Source organism: Megascapheus bottae, chromosome 6, assembly GCF_031878675.1.
Source record: "Megascapheus bottae isolate mThoBot1 chromosome 6, mThoBot2.hap1, whole genome shotgun sequence".
Taxonomy (NCBI): domain Eukaryota; kingdom Metazoa; phylum Chordata; class Mammalia; order Rodentia; family Geomyidae; genus Megascapheus; species Megascapheus bottae.
Window position 1 is genome coordinate 54,728,283 of NC_143514.1, and position 20,120 is coordinate 54,748,402.

Below are 20,120 nucleotides of genomic sequence, written 5' to 3' on the forward strand. Positions count from 1 at the left end.
TTATATTGACTTTGCTAGTCAAACCTTGCTTGAGAATTGCTGGTGTGTCAAGTCAGGGTCTACTTCTGGAATAAGGTCAATCTCATCTAAGTCTCTTAATAGATTGGGAGGGAACAAGATACATTTTGGGGTGATAATGAAAATGTCTGCTAACCTAAGAGCTAAAGAATAAGTTTTGTCTTGTTCCCCTCCTTCCTAATTTCCCTTTCATTTTTTTGTATTGTTGTTGTTGTTGTTGTTATTATTATTTGTCAGTTGTGGGGCTTGAACTCTGGGACTAACACTGTCCTTGAGCTCTTCAGCTCAAGGCTAGTGTTCTAACCCTGGAGCCACAGAGTCACATTTGGTTTTCTGCTGGTAAACTGGAGATAAGAGTCCCATGGACTTTTTTTTTTGCCAGTCCTGGGCTTGGGCGTAGGGCCTGAGCACTGTGCTTGGGTTTTCTCAAGGGTAGAACTCTATCACTTGAGCCACAGCATCATTTCTGGCTTTTTTCTATGTATATGGTACCAAGGAATGAACTCCCCGGTCTTTGTGCATACAAGGCAAGCACTCTACCAATAGGCCAAACTCCAGGCCTTCATGGACTTTTGTGCCTGGGCTGGCTTTGAACCGCGATTATCAGATCTCAGCCTCTTGAATAGCTAGGATTATAGGCGTGAACATCAGCATCCAGCCTCCCTTTCATTTATTTAGGGAACAGCTTTTTGATTTTTTTTTCCCCAGGTTGGTGCAACTCTTCAACTTTGAGTGTATGTGATTTGGGTACAGATGATATATCCCATTGGCTTAAAGATGGGCATATGATCTAGGCCTGACCAATAAGAGCACTTGTCTGTCATGGCAATTAGCATATGAGTGATTAGGGCAGTGATCTTTGTAGTTAAGATACATTGCTGTTCATTGGCATAATTTGTACTGTGATGTCACAATCCCCATCTTTAAGGAACTCAGACTATAATTAAGAAAGACACATGTAAACAGCTTCATACAGTACTTTTCTTTATAACTCCCTCTTTTTCTCCTTGCTATTATTTAATACACATTTTTATTATACTGAATACCACATAACTTCCTTTATAATTTTTCACATTTATCATTAGTTCAGCCTTAATCAGGATAAGGATTGAGTTCATAATTAATTGCTGGATCTCTAATACTTAGTCCTGTCTCTGGCATTTAGAAAGACTTTATAAATATTGGTTAAATGAATGTTAAGAGTTGTAATAAAAAGTGATCGTATAAACAGTAGAAGGAATGATTGGATTACTTCTGGTGTAATGGAGAGTTGACAACCTTAGTAAATGTCCTTGGCTGCAGTACTTTAAGTTTTGTCAAAGATAATATGTGAGTGGGAAGTAGTATTAGGATAGGTAGGTGAGATTCAAATCATGGAAGGCTCTGAATACATTTAGGGGACTTAATGACAGTGAGGTAATACTATCATAACAGGTTTGTTTGTTTATTTGTTTCCATTGTTGGGCCTGAACTGAGGGCCTCTTGGTCTCAGTTTTTTGTTTGTTTTTGTTTTTGCTCAATACTGGCCCCTCTACCTCTTGAGTCTCATCTCAGCTTCTAGCATTTTTGCTGGTTAATTGGAGATAAGAGTCTCATGGACTCTTCTGCCCAGTAGTCTGGCTTTGAACTGTGATCTTCAGATCTCAGCCTTCTAGTATTACAGAAATGAGCCGCCAGTGCCTGACCAGTCTAACAGGTTTTAAGTAGGGAAGAAATGTGTTGGCCTCAAGGTGAAAAATATGTGGAAGAGAGTAAGACTAAAAAAAAAAAAACAACAAAAAAACTAGTTAGGAAGTTGCTTTAGTATAGATGAAAGATGTTATAAAAGCTTAAAGTTAAGGTAGTAGGAGTGAGAATGAATAAAAAATTATAAAAAGGTAACTGATGATGGGGACTGGGAGTTTGGCCTAGTGGTAGAGTGCTTGTCTAGCATGCACGACGACCTGGGTTTGATTCCTCGGTACCACACACGCAGAAAAAAGCCGGAAGTGGTGCTGAGGCTCAAGTGGTAGAGCTCTAGCCTTGAGAAAGTCCAAGGACAGTGCTCAGGCCCTGAGCTCAAGCCAAGGACTAGCAAAAAATAAAAAAAAAAAGGAAAAAATAAAAGAAAAAAAAAAGGTAACTGATGGGACTACTTAGTATTAGAGATTTTCCTGAGGAAAATGAAGGAATCTAGATAACTTGGTTTTCTTGTTTGTGGAGAGTTGGGCAATTTAAAAGGAAGGACAACTTTGAATTATATGGACTCAAAAATGAGGCAGAGGTGCAGTGGTTCAGAGTTTTTTCCTTTTGGTAAGGCTCTTTTTCCCTTAGGCTTTACTTGGAAAAGAGAGGGAGGACTTACTGTGTGGACGTCTGGGACCTAGATTAAGTTGTAGGAAGTTGTAGAATTGAGTAATAAGTTGTACTGAGTTCTTGTGGATGAGGGCAACATAACAGCTGAATGCTTCCAGGTATTAGTTGCGTGGGTTGTTTTTGGGTTGTGTGTTTAAACTTCCTCAGTCTTTTCAAAGCAAGTAAATTATAAGAAAAATTAACAATTTATTAATTTGGTCCAGTACTGGTGATGTGAACTGCTGAATCTGTTTTGGAAAGCTTGCCATTAGCTATTAAAATTGATTTTCAGGGAACCTGTAGAAATTAAAGTACTAGCAGGTATATGTATGAGGTGTTTTTTTTTTTTTTTTTTTTTTTTTTTTTTTTTTTTTGCCAGTCCTTGGACTTTCTCAAGGCTAGAGCTATACCACTTGAACCTCAGCACCACTTCCAGCTTTTTTCTATGTAGGTAGTACAGAGCAATCGAACCTGGGTCTTTGTGCATGCTAGGCAAGCACTCTACCACTAGGCCAAACTTTTGGCCCCATATATAAGGTATTTTTGTAACATTGTTTTGGTTTTTGTCCTAGGGCTTGAACTCATAGCCTAGGAGCTGTCCTTGAGCTTCTTTTGCTGAAGGTTAGTGTTCTACTTGAGCCATAGTTGTAGTTATGACTTTTTGGTGGTTAAATGGAGATAAGAATCTCAACCTTCCTACCCAGGCTGGCTTTGAACTGCAATCCTCAGATCTCAGCCATTGAGTGCAAGGATTACAAGTGTGAGCCACCAGTGCTTGGCTAGATCTCATTTTATAAAACAAACAAACAATTGTATTTCCACAGGATTACATGAACATGGAGGAAGATGTATAAGCATATTTTAGCCCAGGTGCTCTGTGTGTGTGTGTGTGTATGCACGTGCGCGTGCGCGCATGCATGCACGCATGTGCCATTTCTGGGGCTTGAACTCAGGGCCCGAACACTGTTCCCGAGTTTCTTTTTGCTCAAGGCTAGCACTATTACCACTTTCCGCTTTTTCTGTTTAAGTGGAGCTAAGGCATTAAACCCAGGGCTTTGTATGTTCTAAGCCACATCAAACCCCTAGTCTAGGTACTCTTTCAGTGTAATGTAATAATGAGCATAAATCTTTGCTTTATGTAGAAGGAAACTGGGCACATTAAGAAGCAACTGTATATCATCATAGGCAGAAATAAGTAATACAGAGAAAACAACCACTGGTCAAAGCAGATGGACAGCAGAGAGGAATTGCTACCTTGTTCTGAATAGAGAAGGGCTCACTGATGTGGTTGAAAAATAGAATACAAGCCGGGTGTGGTGGCACATACCTATAGTCTTAGCCTCTCAGGAAGCTGAGATCTAAGGATCACGGTTCAAAGCCAGCCCGGGAACCAAAGTCCATAAGACTCTGTTTTTTTTTGTGTGTGTGTGCGGGGTGGGGGAGGCTTGAACTCTGGGCCTGGGTACTGCCCCTGAGTTCTTTAGCTCAAGGCTACTGCCCTAACCTTGAGCCACAGCCCCACTACCCATTTTCTAGAGATTAATTGGAGATAAGAGTCTCAGGGCTTTGTAGTGCCTGGGCTGGCTTTGAACCCATGATCCTCAGATCTCAACCTCCTAAGTAGCTAGAATTACAGGCATGAACCACTGCACTGGCTTAAAGACCATGAGACTCTTATTTCCAAATAATCTCTAGAAAAGGGGAAGTGGTGCTGTGGCTCAAGGGGTAGGGCGATAGCCTTGATCTAAAGAGCTCAGGGTCAGCGCCCAGGCCTTGGGTTCAAGCCCCATGACACACACACACACACACACACACACACACACACAGAATACACACTGAAAAATATGTAAAACAAATATATAGTTTACTCATTTCATATAAAGTGAACAACCATGTAACCATCATCTAGATAAAGATGCAGAAGATAGTCTAGAAGCCCCAAAGCATATTATGTCCTCCTCTTCATCAGAGGTAACTATTAACTTGATCTTTTGTGATAATTACTTCCTTATTTTTCTTTATAGTTGCATCCCTCAATGACATATATTATTTTTGCCTTTTTTGAGTTTAGTATTAGGGGAATTATACAGGATATATTTTCTTGTGATTTTCATTCAGCATTCTAACATCTGTATTGATTTCATGTAGTGGTAGGAAATTTTTTCCCTCTCTTCTTTTTCTCCTTCCCTCTCTTCCTTCACTTCTTCTTTCTCTACCTTTTCCTTCCTCTTCCTTTCTTCTTCCCCTTCCTTCCTTTTCCTTCTCCTCCTCCTCCTTTTTTTTTTTTTTTTTTTCTTTTTGCCTGTCCTAGGGTTTGAACTCAGAGCCTGGTACACTGTCCTTGGGCTTTCTCTAGGCTAGTGCTCTACCACTTGAGTCATAGCACCACTTCTGGCTTTTTCTGTGTATATAGTACCAAGAAACCAAACCCAGGGCTTTATGCATGCTAGGCAAGCACTCTATCACTAGGCCATGCTCTTGGCCCTCCTTCCTTTTGACAGAGTCTTACTACATTGTTTGGGCTGGTCTTTGAACTCTTCAGTCCTCCTGCCTCAGCTTCCTGAATGCTGAGGTTAGAGATATATGCTAGCACACCAGCTCTTTTTTTTTTTTTTTGGCCAGTTCTGGGTTGTGAACTTTTGGGCCTGGGCACTGTCCCTAAGCTCTTCAGCTCAAGACTAGCGCTTTACCACTTGAGCCAAGGTGCCACTTCTGTTTTTCTGGCAGTTAATTGGAGATAAGAGTCTCACAGACTTTGAAACTTTTCCTGCCTGGGCTGCCTTTGAATGGCATTCCTCAGATCTCAACCTCCTAGGTAGGTAGGGTTACAGGCACGAGCCTGTATCCCATTTGCTAGAGACTACTGGGCTATAATGTGTTTAACTCTAAGATCAGGATAGGTAAAATTTTGGGGTTAGAGGAGCAATGATCATCATTCTTTTTTTTTTTTTTTTTTTTTTTTTTTTAGGTCAGTCACGGGGTTTTAATTCTGGGCCTGGTGCTGCTCCTGAGCTCTTCAGCTCACTTCACAGCACCACTTCCAGTTTTCTACTGGTTAATTGGAGATGAGTCTCATGTTCTGGGCTGGGAGTTTGGCCTAGTGGTAGAGTGCTTGCCTAGCATACACGAAGACCTCGGTTCCATTCTTTGTACCACATATGTAGAAATAAGCTAGAAGTGGTGCTGTGACTCAAGTGGTAAACACTAGCCCTGAGTTCAAGCCCTATGACTGGCAAAAGCTGAAAGTGGTGGTTTGGCTCAAGTGGTAGATCACTAGCCCTGAGGGGGGGGGGCAGTGCCCAAGGACAGTGCTTCAGGCCTGAGTTTGGTCTCCAGGAACAGAAAAATAAAAAAAGTCTCTTGTTCTTTAGTGCCTGGGCTGGCTTGATCCTCAGATCTCATCCTCCTGAGTAGCTAGGATTACAGGCATGAGCCATCGCCCCGAGCTCATTTTTCTGTGGTTTTATTTTTTTTGGTCTGTTGTGGGACTGGGTGCTTTCCCTGAGCTTTTCTGCTCAAAGTGAGGACTCTACCACGTGAGCTACTCCAGCTTAAATATTTTTACTTAATTAGACAAGTGGGGCTGGAGGCATGGCTTAGGTATTAGAGCACACACCAATGAGCAAAAACAAATATCTGATAGCACCTATGAATCCTGGTCTGAGACAAAAGAAAATCAGATATACAGACAATCTAGATAGATAGATAGATAGATAGATAGATTGGCAGACAGACAGACAGATAACAAAAACAAAGAAAAAGAGAGAATAACTAGGCTGGGCATGTTGGTGCTTACCAGTAATCCAGGTACATAGGAAATAATGACTGGAGGATTATCATTCCAGGCCAGACAAAGAAAGAGAGTTAGAAAGATTCTTATTTCAAAAGGAGATAGGAGGTAGAAGTATGAAGATCAAGATCCTAGACTCTAATTGAAAAGTAAACAAAAAACAAAAGGGACTGAGAATATGGCTCAAATGGTAAAGTCCTTGCCTAGCAAGCATGAGGTTCAAATCTAAATCTCTAAATCTCTCTCTCTCTCCCCCCACCTCACATACACACACACATACACAAAAATCAACCCTAATTAAGCACAAGCCCTGAAATATCCCAAATCAACCTAACAACTAAAGATCAGTTTATGAATACAATGCATCTTGTTCAATCTCTTATTGTGCATAATTCCTAAACTAAACTTTATTTTAGGAATATATGTATAGGAAGAAAGCCCTATATTCTGGAGTTTCTTCAGTCATGCACTAGAAGACTTAGAATATACTCTTGTAGATAAGAAAAGAGTTCTTGTATGGACTGTTGGGTTGAGTGACAGTGTAGGATGGAGAAGGTCACTGGCCAGAGACATATGGAGAAATGACTAATAGGATAGCAATTTTAGTTTAGATTAGAAACTGCAAAGATATAATGGCGTGCATTCCCAAACTATTGTGCTTTTCTCAGCAGGACTCAGCACTTGTGGTAGAATAGAGGAAGCAGATGGTGGAGTGATTCCCCGTGGCTGAGTGATTTACCGCACTACTGTGGCAAAAGAACAAGGCATGTGGTAGATACTGGCCAGAGAGTGGTTGAGGTCCAAGACTGAGGGAATATTTAAGTTATTACACATTCATATAAAACGTTTTTGTGGCTTTAAGATTTATGTTTATCAGTTTATATAAACACTAAAGGGAGTAACAGTACTATATATATATTTACAGAGGTTTACTAGTTGACTTTCTTTAAGTTATAAATTTAGTAAAGTATCAAAAGAAGAGAACTATTATAATATTTATGGAAAAGTTCCTGCCGTTTTATCTATGTGGCTTTTTTTTTTTTTGTCATGGGGCTTGAAGTCTGGACCTGGGCACTGTCCCTGAGCTCTTCAGGTTGAGGCTACCACCCTACCCCTTGAGCCACAGCACCATTTCCAGTTTTCTAGTAGTTAATTGGAGATAAAAGTCTTACGGACAGACAGACAGACTTTTTGTCTTTTTGTGCCTGGGCTGATTTCAAACTATGATCCTCAGATCTCAGCCTCCTGAGTAGCTAGGCTTACAGGCATGAGCCCAGCTTATATGGCTTTTTTTTTCTCGCCCACCTGTTCTGGAGTTTGAACTCAGGGCCTCAAGCTTAGAGTGTTTACTCATCAGGTCTGGCACTCCACTATTTAAGTCACCACTGTGGCATTTTTGCTAGTTAACTGCAGATACAGTATCAGGGAGTTTTCTGTCTGTACTGACTTCAATACAATCCTCAGACCTCAGCCTCCCGAATAGCTGTGATTACAGGCTTGAGCCATCCTGGCAAAATTTGGGAGTCTTTAACCCCTATTTCCTGGGATAGGAACAAGGAATGCTTTTCTTTTTCTCGTACATTATTCTGTTATACTAGAATAAAAATAAATTCTTTGTAGAATATTTAATGTCAGAGAATAGTGGGACAATAAAACATTAGTATTAGTATAAATGAATCTTTTTTTTTTTTTTTTTTTTTGCCAGTCCTGGGCTTGAGCTCAGGGCCTGAGCACTGTCCTTGGACTTTCTCACGGCTACAACTCTACCACTTGAGCCTCAGCACCACTTCTGGCTTTTTCTATATATGTGGTACCAAGGAATCGAACCCGGGTCTTTGTGTATGCTAGGCAAGCACTTTAACCACTAGGCCAAACTCGCGGCCCTATAAATGAATCTTAAAAACATAATGCACACAGGAGGAAAAAAAAATTGGGAGAAAGCAAGGGAAGGGGTGACATTGTCCTAAATTACCTGAATTATGTAACTAACCCCAGTGTACATCACCTTTATTATAACAATTTAAAAAATAGCATTGCAGAGTGAAATGCTGTAGGTGATGCCTGTAATAGCATTAAGGGTCATAACAATACAAAGTAGTGGCTCATGCCTATAATCCTAGGTTCTCAGGGACTGAGATCTGAGGGTTGTGGTTGGAAGCTTGCCTGGGCAGGAAGGTCCATGAGACTCTATATTTTCATTTAACCACCAAAAAGTTCAAATGGGGAATTGGGATTGTGGCTTAGTGGTGGAGTGTATGCATGAACCCTCTGTGTTTGAGTCCTCAGTACCATATAAACAGAAGAAGAAAAAAAAAAGTTCAAATGGTAGAGCACTGTCCTTGAACAAAAAAGCTCAGTGACAGCATCTAGTCCAAGCACATACACAGTGCTGCATGGCTTACACCCCCCCCCAGGCCTCCACATCCCCACTATGGTTAGTGCTTCTTTTTTTGTTCTGATTATTCTTTTCAAAAACACATGTAAATAATTTGTAATACTCATAGTTTAGCTGTTGACTTGAGTAACTACATACAAAGGCAACAAACAGACAAAAAACAACTAGAGATAGGAGATAGGAGATGCTGTACAACTAAACAATAAGTAGATAAGAGTTTAAGATGGGATTAGAGATTTAGCAAAGTGAAGAGGTACTTGCTTGGGCAAGTACAAGCCCTAATTTTGGTCCTCAGCAATGAAAAAAAATTTTGTTTTGTACAAAGCTACATTTCTAGTTTATGGCAGAGATACAGGGGATTTTATTTTAACTTGAAGTTTACTAATTAATAATCTGTGAAAAGGGCCCTTTTTTTTTTTTTTTTTTGGCGTCGGACTTGAAGTCCAGGCCTGAGCATTGTCCCTGAGCTCTTCAGCTCTCGGTTACCGCCCCACCCCTTGAGCCACAGCACCACTTCCACTTTTCTGGTGATTAATTGGCAGTAAGAGTCTTAGGACTTTAGTGGCCTTGCTGGTTTTCAATCGTGATCCTCAACATTTTTTTAAAAGACCCTTTTTGCTGAGCACAGTGGCTCATGCCTATAATCCTAGCTACTCAGGAGGCTGAGATCTAAGGATCAAGGTTCAAAGCCAGCCAGGGCACTAAAGACCGTGAGGGGATACTTATCCTCAATTAACCACTAGAAAACCGGAAGTGGTGGCTGCAGGGATAGGGCTTTAGCCTTCAACTCAAAGAGCTCAGGGACGGCACCCAGGCCCCAACCCCACGACCAGCAGGGGGTGAAGGGGGTGAGGGGAGTTTCAGTTCGTTCCATCTGTGTGTTTGTGAACAATTCTAAAAATCTTAACTAGAGAAGTTATTCAATATATTATTAGCATGTAATTAATTTATTCCTACCAGGAAATTATCATTGAGTCTCAAGGTAGTCAACTTTAACTGAAGAAACTGTTTACCCAAATTATAATCATGAGTGGGCAATAAAACCAGTACCAAATTAATTGAAATCTGAAGGAAAAGGTACCTAAGGAGATAAAAATCACATTAACATCAATCTTAATCCCCACCCCCACTCCCACCTCTGGACTTCTCTCCTGGGAGCCAAACCCAGGGCCATTGCACAAAGTAGGTAAATGCTCTTCCAATAAGTCATAAAGTTTTCCCTGCAAACTGTTGAAGCCATTGTTCATTTTGATTATGAAAGTTTTTCAGAAAAGCATATTTTCAAAAAAAAGTTGTATAATTTAAACATGTCTCCAAAAATAAAATCATACTTGGATTTTGTTGTGAGCCAAGAAGCTCAATAAAAGCTACTTACTAGAAAACTGCACAGTTTTCTATCTCTGCATCAGTAATATATGATCCAGATTCAAAGTAATGGTTGGTTGTTGTTCTGTTTTCAGTCGAAGATTAGTTTTTCCAACAACTTTTGATTGGGAATTGGGATTTAGCTCACAAAGCAGGTTGGTTTGGGGGGCATAGGAGAGGAGGGTTAGTGTTACTAATGAGTACTCTATAGAGAAATCATTCCAGTGAGGCAGAATCGAATTTGTCCATGCATGAGCAAAATTGTTCTGTAATTCACTGTTGCATGCCAACTAGTCAGAGAAGGCTGGGATTTGAATGTGGCAGCTCACTGCTGCTGGGAAGAAATTTATTTAATTATTGCTTTTTAAAAAGAAGTAGGTTAAAGCTGTCCATCTTTTTTCCTTTTCTAAAATCTTGTTTCTTTCCTTCCATTTCTGCAGTTTTATTTTTAGGCTTTCAAAAAGTTGAACATTTAGTTAAAATTATATGTCTTTTCTTCTGAAATAGTTGTCTCATTGACCCTTGAGGAACAAGTCTTTTTTTTTTTTTTTTTTTGCCAGTCCTGGACTTGAACTCAGGGCTTGTGCACTGTTCCTGAGCTGCTTTTGCTCAAGTCCAGCACTCTACCACTTAAGCCACAGCACCAATTCTGGCTTTTTCTGTGTATGTAGTGTTGAGGAATCCAGCCCAGGGCTTCATGCTCAGTTTTGTTTTTTTTTTTAAAGTGTATTTCTGCATGAGAAATTAAATCCCTAGTAGTTCTGATTTGTATTTTTCCCCCTTTTGAAATGGAATAGATTTATGAGTTTGGGAAATACATTTTAAATTTTATTTTGCATTATTTTATTTTGATCTTTTATAATATCTGATTATTCACAAATATATATAGCCAGATTTTTTTCCCCTGCCTTCCTTGATTCCTTAGCAGTGCTTGGTAAAAGCTGGTTTAGTGATCCCAGAAATTCAGGCTGCCATTCACTAATTGGGTCATGGTATCATGGTTAAAATTTTCTGCTTAGAGTGTTAGAATTTATAATCTGAAAAATAATTCAGGCTTATTGTGTCTTTCTTTGATAACACCATTTGACTTTGATAGTGCTTAACTGGATAATATTTTTATGTTCTTAGTATTTAAACACCCTCAACTCTAACTACAAAGGATTTTTTTTTTTTGGTGGGGGTGCCTATATAGTATTGCTTTTGGTAGCATGATCTTTTCCCCAATTTTAATGCTGCCAATCCATGAGCAGAGAAGTTGTTTCTGTCTTCTAGTGTCTTTATTTTAAGGCTAAATAACTTTCACTTATAGTTTCATTCATAATAAAATTCTTTTGCCACTTGGTTAAATTTATGCTCTGGTACTTAAGTTTTTTTTTTTTTTTTTCCTTTTCTTTTTCTATTTTGTTGGTTGTGGGGCTTGAACTCAGGGCCTGGGCACTCTCCTTGAGTCAGCCTTTGTTCAAGGTTAGTTCTCTACCTTTTGAACCAGTTTTCTGAGTAGTTTATTGAAGATGAGTCTTATGGACTTGGCTGGGAGCATAGCCTAGTGGTAGAGTGCTTGCCTAGCATGCGTGAAGACCTGGGTTCTATTCTTTTGTAACACATACTCAGAAAAAACCGGAGTGTTGTTGTCACTCAAGTGGCAGAGCACTAGCCTTGAGCAAAAAGTGATCAAGGAGGGCCAGGAGCGTAGCCTAGCAGAGTGCTTGCCTAGCATGCATGAAGCCCTGGGTTCAATTCCTTGGTATCACATTATATAGAAAAAGCTAGAAGTGGTACTGTGGCTCAACTGGCAGAGTACTAATCTTGAGCAAAAGTGTCCATAGTATCTAGGATTATTGGTGTGAGCCACCAATGCCATTTATCTCAAACAGGCCTTGCCCTCAGGATCCTCTCTCATGCTCTTCCTTTTATTTCTTTCCTCTGCTCTCTGTTCTTCCCCCTTTCCCTCTTCTTTCTTGTCTTACGATATAGTCTGGGCTGACCTTGAACTCCTGATCTTCTGGCCTTGGCTGCCTGAAGGTTTTGATCACAGGCATAGGCTACAAATCTCTCAATAAGTCTTGGCTTATTTTCAGGAAAAATGTCTGCCAAAAATCTAATTATGAAGATTTTGTTTAGTCTTAAATAAAAGTGGAGCTCCATGAAGAAAGAAGCTTATGTGTCAGTTGCAGTTTCTTGCCGTACATTTTTCTTCCCTTTGGGATTGGGATTATGAACTCGGGAATTTACACTGTGAGCCAAGCACTTTACATCTTGAGGCTTGCCTCCAGTTCTGCATGGTCTGTCTTTCTTTCTTCCTTCCTTCCTTCCTTCCTTCCTTCCTTCCTTCCTTCCTTCCTTCCTTCCTTTCTTTCTTCTATTTCTTTCTTCCTTCCTTCCTTCCTTCCTTCCTTCCTTCCTTCCTTCCTTCTTTCTTTCTTTCTTTCTTTCTTTCTTTCTTTCTTTCTTTCTTTCTTTCTTTCTTTCTTTCTTTCTTTTTTGTGGGCCATGGAGCTTGGACTCTGAGCTTGGGCACTGTTCCTGAGCTCTTTAGCTCAAGGCTACCACCCTACCCATTGAGCCACAGCCCCACTTCCCATTTTTCATTGATTAATTGGAGATAAGAGTCACTTGTTCTTTAGTGCCCAGGCTGGCTTTGAACCCTGATCTTCAGATCTCAGCCTCCTGTGTAACTAGGATTACAGGCGTGAGCCACCTTGCCCGGCTGCATAGTGTTTTTTAAGACAAATATTGTATGATACAGTGAACTACTTTATGAGTACTTTCTCTATTTTAAAAGTGTATCCTAATTGTAGACTGCTCGCCTAACATGCATGAAGCCCTGCCTAACATGCATGAAGCCCTGGGTCCTTGATACCACAGGCTCAGCAACAGCTGGAAGTAGTGCTGTGGCTCAAGTGGCAGAGTGCTAGCCTTGAGCAAAGAGCCCCAGGACTGGGAAAAATAAAAAGTTTCAATTTATTTAAATTTCAGTACTATGGAAGTTAGAAGTTAAGTAATTTTTTTTTTTGGCCAGTCCTTGGGCTTTCCTCAAGGCAAGTGCTCTACCACTTGAGCCATAACACCACTTCTGGTTTTTATATATATGTGGTACCGGGGAATTGAACCCAGGTCTTCATGCATGCTAGGCAAGCACTCTACCACTAGCCCAAACTCCCAGTCCAAGATTAAGTATTTTTTGCTGTTTTATATTGGATTTTTCCCACCCTCCTGGGGCTAGAACTCAGGACCTGGGCTCTGTCTTTGACCTTTTTTTGCTAAAGCTCTAATACTTTAGCCTCAGCTCACTCTGGTTTTGTGTGTGTGTGTGTGTGTGTGTGTGTGTGTGTGTGTGTGTGTGTGTAGTTAATTGGAGATAAGTGTCTCACAGGCTTCCTGACTGGATTGGTTTTGAACTGCAGTCCTCAGATCTGAGCTTCCAGAATAGCTAGGATTATGTACATGAGCCACTGGCGCCTGGCTCATGTTGGAATTTTAAAATGATACATATGGAGGATATTTTTAGATTTTTTCACCACCATCTTCCCTGCATGTCTCACTTTAAATCAAATGTTAGAAATGGTTAAATTTAGTGAAGAAGGCATGTCAAGAAAGCTGTGCTAGGCTAAAAATGAAATTTCTTGTGTTAAGCACTTAGCCAAGTTGTGAATACAATGGAAAAATTGCTTTAAGAAATTAAAAGTTGTCTCCACTGAACACATGAATAAGAATGCCAAATAGCCTCATTGTTGATACAAAGAAAGCTTTAGTGGCCTAGATGGAAGATCAAACTGGCCACACATTCCTGTATCCAATGCCTGATCCAGAGCAAGTTCCTGCTGCTCTCTTCAGTTCTCTAAAGGGTGGGAAGCAAGGAAGCTACAGAAGAAAGGAGTGTTGGTACATGGAGTTTAAGAAAAGAAGCTGTACACCTGTAATCCTAGCTACTCAGGAGGCTGAGATCTGAGGATCAAGGTTCAAAGCCAGCCCAGGCATATCTTCCTGAGGCTTATCTACAATTAACCTCTAGAAAACAGGAAGTGGGGTTTGGCTCAAAGGGTAGGAGGGTAGCCTTGTGCTGAAAAGCTCACAGACAATGCTCACGCCCAGGAGTAGGGCAGTATCCTTGAGCTGAAAAGCACAGGAGGGACAGTGCCCAGGCCGAATTCAACCCCCCCCACACACAAAAAAAAAGAACGAAAAGAAGCTGTCAAGCTGTCTTTATTATATAAAAGGTGAAGCAGCATATGCTGATGAAGAAGCTGTAAGCTATCTAGATGAACTAGCTAAGATAAATATATGGATATTTAGATGACAGCACAGACCTTAGGGTTCAGTCCAGGGAGCACTACTAGGATTTAAACTAATTTAAAATGAAGGCCTCATCCTTGTTAAACAGGGGCTCTGCTGCTAAACTACACCTCCAGTCCTTTTTTGCATTTCTTATTTCTGAGACAGATTGCATTTCCTACCTAGGCATGTGCCTGGACCTTGATCCTCCTATTTTATGCTTCCCATTACAGTTAGAGTAACAAGTGACTACCATGCCTAGCTTTTAATGTTGTGCCTGAGTCTTACAGACTTTTTTGCTCAAAGTGGCCTGGAACCAAGATCCTCTTGATTTTAGACTCTCAAATAGGGAAAAGACTTCTTTCAAAAGAAAGACAGTATGTTTTGCTGAATTAACAGTATTTCATAAGTAGCTAAAAAAATACTTAGCTTAAAAAATTTTTACTTTTAGGTAATAGGTAAAATTCTAAAGAACTCTTTTAGCTAACATTAAACCTAAAATAACAGTTATTGGATCCGCAGTTATTTGAATCTTAGCTACATTGGTTAATTAGCTGCTCCTAAGTAAACAAATAAGTAAATGACAATTTATATATGCAAAATCATGTTCATTTCTCTTGTAGCTCTTCCACCAAAGCCGCCTAAACCAATGACTTCATCAGTTACAAATGGAATGAAAGACAGTTCCGTTTCTCTTCAGGATGCAGAATGGTACTGGGGGGATATTTCCAGGTAATTAATGCAACTATAGCTGAATGCAATTAAATTTTTTGAGAAGTAGTAGTTTAATCATTTAATGTTGTACTACTTAGCATTTGAAGATTACCATTTTAGAATTTGCGTGTGAATTTTGTGAATTTAGCTGTCCTTAATTCTTTTCTTTCTATGACAAGAGCTGTTGTCTGTCCATAAAGTTGCAAGAAGAATCTTTAAATTATGGGTATGATTATTACTTTTAATATTATAGTGAAGATAGATTTCAGCATATATGAAACTTACACATTTAAGAAGTTAGGTATGATTCAGACTTAAGCTCCACTTCTGGCTTTAATATTTGGGTGGTTAATTAGAGATGAGAGTCTCACAAGCTTTTCTGCCCAGGCTGGTTTCAAACCATGATCCTCAGATCTCAGCCTCCTGAGTAGCTAGGATTGTAAGCGTGAGCCATTGGTGCTCAGTTCAAGGATCTTCTGTGTCCTGCCATTTTCTTTTAGTGCTATAATTGTCCCTTAAATTGTGAAACCAACCCTGAAGAATACATTTATTCTTAGTATAAATTCAAATTAATGAATATCAGGGCCAGGAGTGTAGCCTAGTGGTAGAGTGCTTGCGTAGCATTCACAAAGCCCTGGGTTTGATTCCTCGGTACCACATATATATAAAAACCAGAAGTGGTGTTATGGCTCAAGTGGTAGAGCACTTGCCTTGAGGAAAGCCCAAGCCTAGTGGTAGAGAGCTAGCCTTGTGCAAAAAGTGTCAAAGAACAGTGCCCAGGCCCTGAGTTCAAGCCCCAGGACTGGCAAAAAGAAAAATTAGTGAATATCAATTGAACATTGTGAATTTAAGTAAGTTTTCCTTTTCTGTTCAGCAACAGCTACCACTGTTGCTTAAATATAAGGGTCTTTCTAAACACCTGCAAGGTTTTTCTGAAACTAGTTTTCCTGCAAGTTCAGACCTGCCTAAGAACGTCCTAAAGGCTTAATAGAAACATGATCTTCTTCAGTCTCTTGGAATTGGTTTAAAAATCAGTAGTCTTCCCTTAGAAGACTATGGAACAATGGAAACAGAAAGGAGTATATCTAGAGGGAGTCACTAAATGACCTCTGACCGCCTCCATGACTATAACTTAGTCACACCCAACTTCTAATTCAGCAATAAAATGGGAAGACAACCATGCTTACGCTTTTGCATGCTTTCTCTAATTGTGTTTTTCAGGGAGGAGGTAAATGACAAATTACGGGACATGCCAGATGGTACCTTCTTGGTCCGAGACGCCTCAACAAAATTGCAGGGAGATTATACATTGACTTTGAGGTGAGTATTCTTTACCCTCTGGCTCCTGCCACCTTTAGGTTCTGAGTATATAGGGGATTCTGAATCTTATTTAAATCTTCTTTTTTTTTTTGTCAGTTGTGGGGCTTGAATTCCAGGCCTAGGCACTGTCGCTGAGCTCTTCAGCTCAAGGCTACTGCCCTACTCCTTAAGCCACAGGGCCACTTCTGGTTTTCTGGTGGTTAATTGGAGATAAGAGTCTCACTGACTTTAGTGCCTGGGCTGGCTTTGAACCTTGGTCCTCAGATCTCAGCTTCTTGAGTAGCTAGGATTACAGGTGTGAGCCAGCGTGCTCGGCTTATTTAATTTTATTTAATATTTTTCATATTTCTACCCAATCTGTATATGTAATTTTCAGTTTGGCTACCTCTTTAAAATGTTTTTTTTCTTGCACAGTAAATAAACATCTTATAAAAGTGGCAATCATTTTTCTTTTATGTAGAAATAAAATGCAAAGACTAAAATCCATAAGTTTGGATGAGTAAGAAGTATATATTTGATTTGAACTAATGAGGTAGAAGTTAAGGGCGTATGTTTTTGGTTTTGATCATGTGGCTTGAAATCAGGGCCTGGGCCTGGCCATATCTGTGAGCTATTTGCTCACAAGGCTGGCACTAAACCACTGAACCACAGTGCCACTTTTGGTTTTCTGCTGATTGACCTTTATGCTCAAGGCTAGAGCTCTTACCTTTGGAGCCACAGCTCCACTTCTGGTTTTCTGGTGATTAATTGAAGATAAGCGTCTCATGGACTCCCTGCATGGGGCTGGCTTTGAACTGTGATTCTCAGATCTCAGCCTTCTGAGTAGCTAGGTTTACAGGTATGAGTCATTGTCACTTGGCTGACAAGTTTTTCTTTTCTTTCTTTCTTTTTTTTTTCTTTGCCAGTCCTGGGCTTGAACTCAGGGCCTGAGTACTGTCCTTGGACTTTCTCAAGGCTAGCACTTTACCACTTGTGCCACAGCACCACTTCTGGCTTTTTTTTCTATGTATGTGGTACTGAAGAATCAAACATGGGTCTTTGTGCATGCTAGAAGCACTCTATAACCAGGCCAAACTCCTGACCCACAAGTTTCTTTTTTAAATGATTTGTTTTGGTGGCCAGATTTGCTTATTCAGAATGCTATATAGATGTGTTCACTATTTTTTTTTTTTTTTTTTTTTTTTTTTGCCAGTCCTGGGCTTGAGCTCAGGGCCTGAGCACTGTCCTTGGACTTTCTCAAGGCTAGAGCTCTACCACTTGAGCCTCAGCACTACTTTTGGCTTTTTCCTATGTATGTGGCACCGAGGAATTGAACCTGGGTCTTCATGCTTGCTAGGCAAGCACTCTGTCACTAGGCCAAACACCCAGCCCCGATGTGTTCACTTTTAATAACCAATATTTTTTATGGACAAAAGATAAAAATGATTTTATATGTCCTTACACACACACACATACAGACATATATATATATATATGTATATTTGCCATTCCTAGTCCTATTAGCATAGTAGAACTTGTTTATCATGTAAATAAACTATCATATTACCATATAAAACTAATTCTTCTATTTATTTTTGTCAGTCATGAGGCTTGAACTCTGAGCCTGAGTGCTAACCCTGAGCTCTTCCACTCAAGGCTAGCGCTCTACCACTGGACCCACAGGCGCCACTTCCAAAACTAATTTTAAACATAATTTTTGGGGAAAAACTACAGTTGTTTTGTTTTTCACAGGAAAGGAGGCAATAATAAGTTAATAAAGATCTATCATCGGGATGGTAAATATGGCTTTTCTGATCCTTTGACATTTAATTCTGTGGTGGAGCTCATTAACCACTATCATCATGAATCTCTTGCTCAGTACAATCCCAAACTTGATGTGAAGCTGATGTACCCAGTGTCCAGGTATCAACAGGTATGACCATAGACATTTTTCACAGCATTTGAGCAAGTCATCAACTAACAATGTGATTTTTTTAAAGACAGGCTTATTAGTTGAAAAGAGATGTAGTCATTTTGAATTTTCTTAAAAATTTAGATCTTTCAAAGAGTTTGAACGTACATATACTGTTTTATAATAGCTTATTCAGTGTATTTATTAGCTATACAAACTATTGTGTTTATGCACCCACTTACAGAGGATTCTTCTCATCTTTTCTCCTCTGTCCTCACCCATATTTTTCTCTCAACTCCAATGGGGTCTCACGCTGTAGCCCAGGCTGGCCTTGAACTCCTGATGTTTTTTCCTCAGCCTCCTGAGTGCTAGAATTATAGGCATGCAGCACCATTTTTTGGCTTTCATTTCTTCCCCCCCCACCCCCTCCGAGTCCTGGTGCTTGAACTCAGGGCCTAGGCACTGTCCCTAAGCTTTTAGAGTGCTTCTAGAGGATGGTACTCTACCACTTGAGCCACAGTGCCACTTTGGGCTTTTTCTGTTTTTGTGGTACTAAAGAATCAAACCTAGGACTTCATACATGCTAGGCGAGTACTCTACCACCAAAGTACATTCCTAGCTTGCTTTCATTTTTTAATTTTTAAAATATTTGTATATAATTTAAAGTTCAGTATTAGCTCTTACGCAGGAATTTAGTGCTTTTGCATCAATACAGTGGCTTGAACTTATAAATTTGAAGTATAATTTAAAAACAGACAAGGAAAAACATGTCAGAATTGCTAACATTCACTACTTCTTTTGTGTGCCTGTATAGGATCAGTTGGTAAAAGAAGATAATATTGATGCAGTAGGTAAAAAACTTCAAGAGTACCACTCTCAGTATCAGGAAAAGAGTAAAGAATATGACAGGCTATATGAAGAATATACCAGAACATCCCAGGTCAGTGTATTTCTGTGTTTGGTCTAATAAGTATGAATGGTATCAGATTTTCTAGAATTCCTTTGATGATCTTCAGTTGCCTTAATATCTTAGACAGAATTTTTGAGACTATGATGATAGAAATCCACCCATTCACAAATTCCTATTACTTTTTTTTTTTTTTTGCTGGTCCAGAGCTTGAACTCAAGGTATGAATGCTGTCCCTGAGCTCTTTTGCTCAAATCTAGCACTACACTACTTTGAGCCACTGCATCACTTCTGGTTTTTGAGTGGTTAATTGGAGATAAGAGTCTCAGACATGGACCAGGAGTTTAGATTAGTGGTAGAGTGCTTCCCTAGCTTCCATGATGATCCGGGTTTGATTCCTTGGTACCACAAACATAGAAAAAAAGCCAGAATTGGTGCTGTGGCTCAAGTGGTAGACCTCTAGCCTTGAAAACACCCAAGGACAGTGCTCAGGCCCTGAATTCAAGGCCCAGAACTGGCAAAAGAAAAAAATAAAATAGAGTCTGGTTGGTTTCAAACTGTAATCCTCAGATCTCAGCCCCTGAGTAGCTTCGATTAATAGGCATAAACCACTGTCACCTGGGTAAGATCTTTTATTTTTTTTTTTCACATTTAGAAAAAAATAGTGACCCTAGTATTTGTGACATCTTATCTTCTTGCTTGTTTATTTTTGTTTTGTTTTTGCTTTGTTACATTTTAGAAATTTTAAAATGGGGCCGGGAGTTTGGCCTAGTGGTAGAGTGCTTGCCTAGCATGCACAAAGACCTGGGTTCCATTCCTCGGTGCCACATACAGAGAAAAAAGCCAGAAATGGTGCCTAGGCTTAAGTGGTAAAGCTCTAGCCTTGAGAAAGTCCAAGGACAGTGCTCAGGCCCTGAGCTCAAGCCCAGGACTGGGGAAAAAAAAAAAAGAAAGAAAGAAAAAAGAAAATTTAAAATGTATCTGGTTATTAATACTGCATCAATTATTTAATTTGTAGTGTTTTGTTTTTCTTTCTATTCTTTAGGATGTCTGAAGGCTTTGGGGAAGAATTCTTTCTTGCCTTTTTGTTTTTTCCTAATAGTTGCTTATAATC

At 39.8% G+C, this 20,120-nt stretch overlaps 1 protein-coding gene across 2 annotated transcripts in view; it reads left to right on the forward strand.

Moving 5' to 3' along the window:
• The window catches only part of Pik3r3 (phosphoinositide-3-kinase regulatory subunit 3), a 51,199-nt gene that overhangs the window by 12,744 nt on the left and 18,335 nt on the right, over positions 1-20,120 (forward strand). Inside the window, exons 2-5 of one of the 2 annotated variants that reach the window (XM_090334935.1) lie at positions 14,798-14,906; positions 16,110-16,208; positions 17,940-18,120; positions 18,914-19,039. In XM_090334935.1, coding sequence (XP_090191061.1) covers positions 14,798-14,906; positions 16,110-16,208; positions 17,940-18,120; positions 18,914-19,039 — 515 coding nt within the window. Of the gene's footprint in view, positions 1-14,797; positions 14,907-16,109; positions 16,209-17,939; positions 18,121-18,913; positions 19,040-20,120 lie in introns of those variants that run through there. The other variant, XM_090334936.1, reaches the window with a different exon arrangement.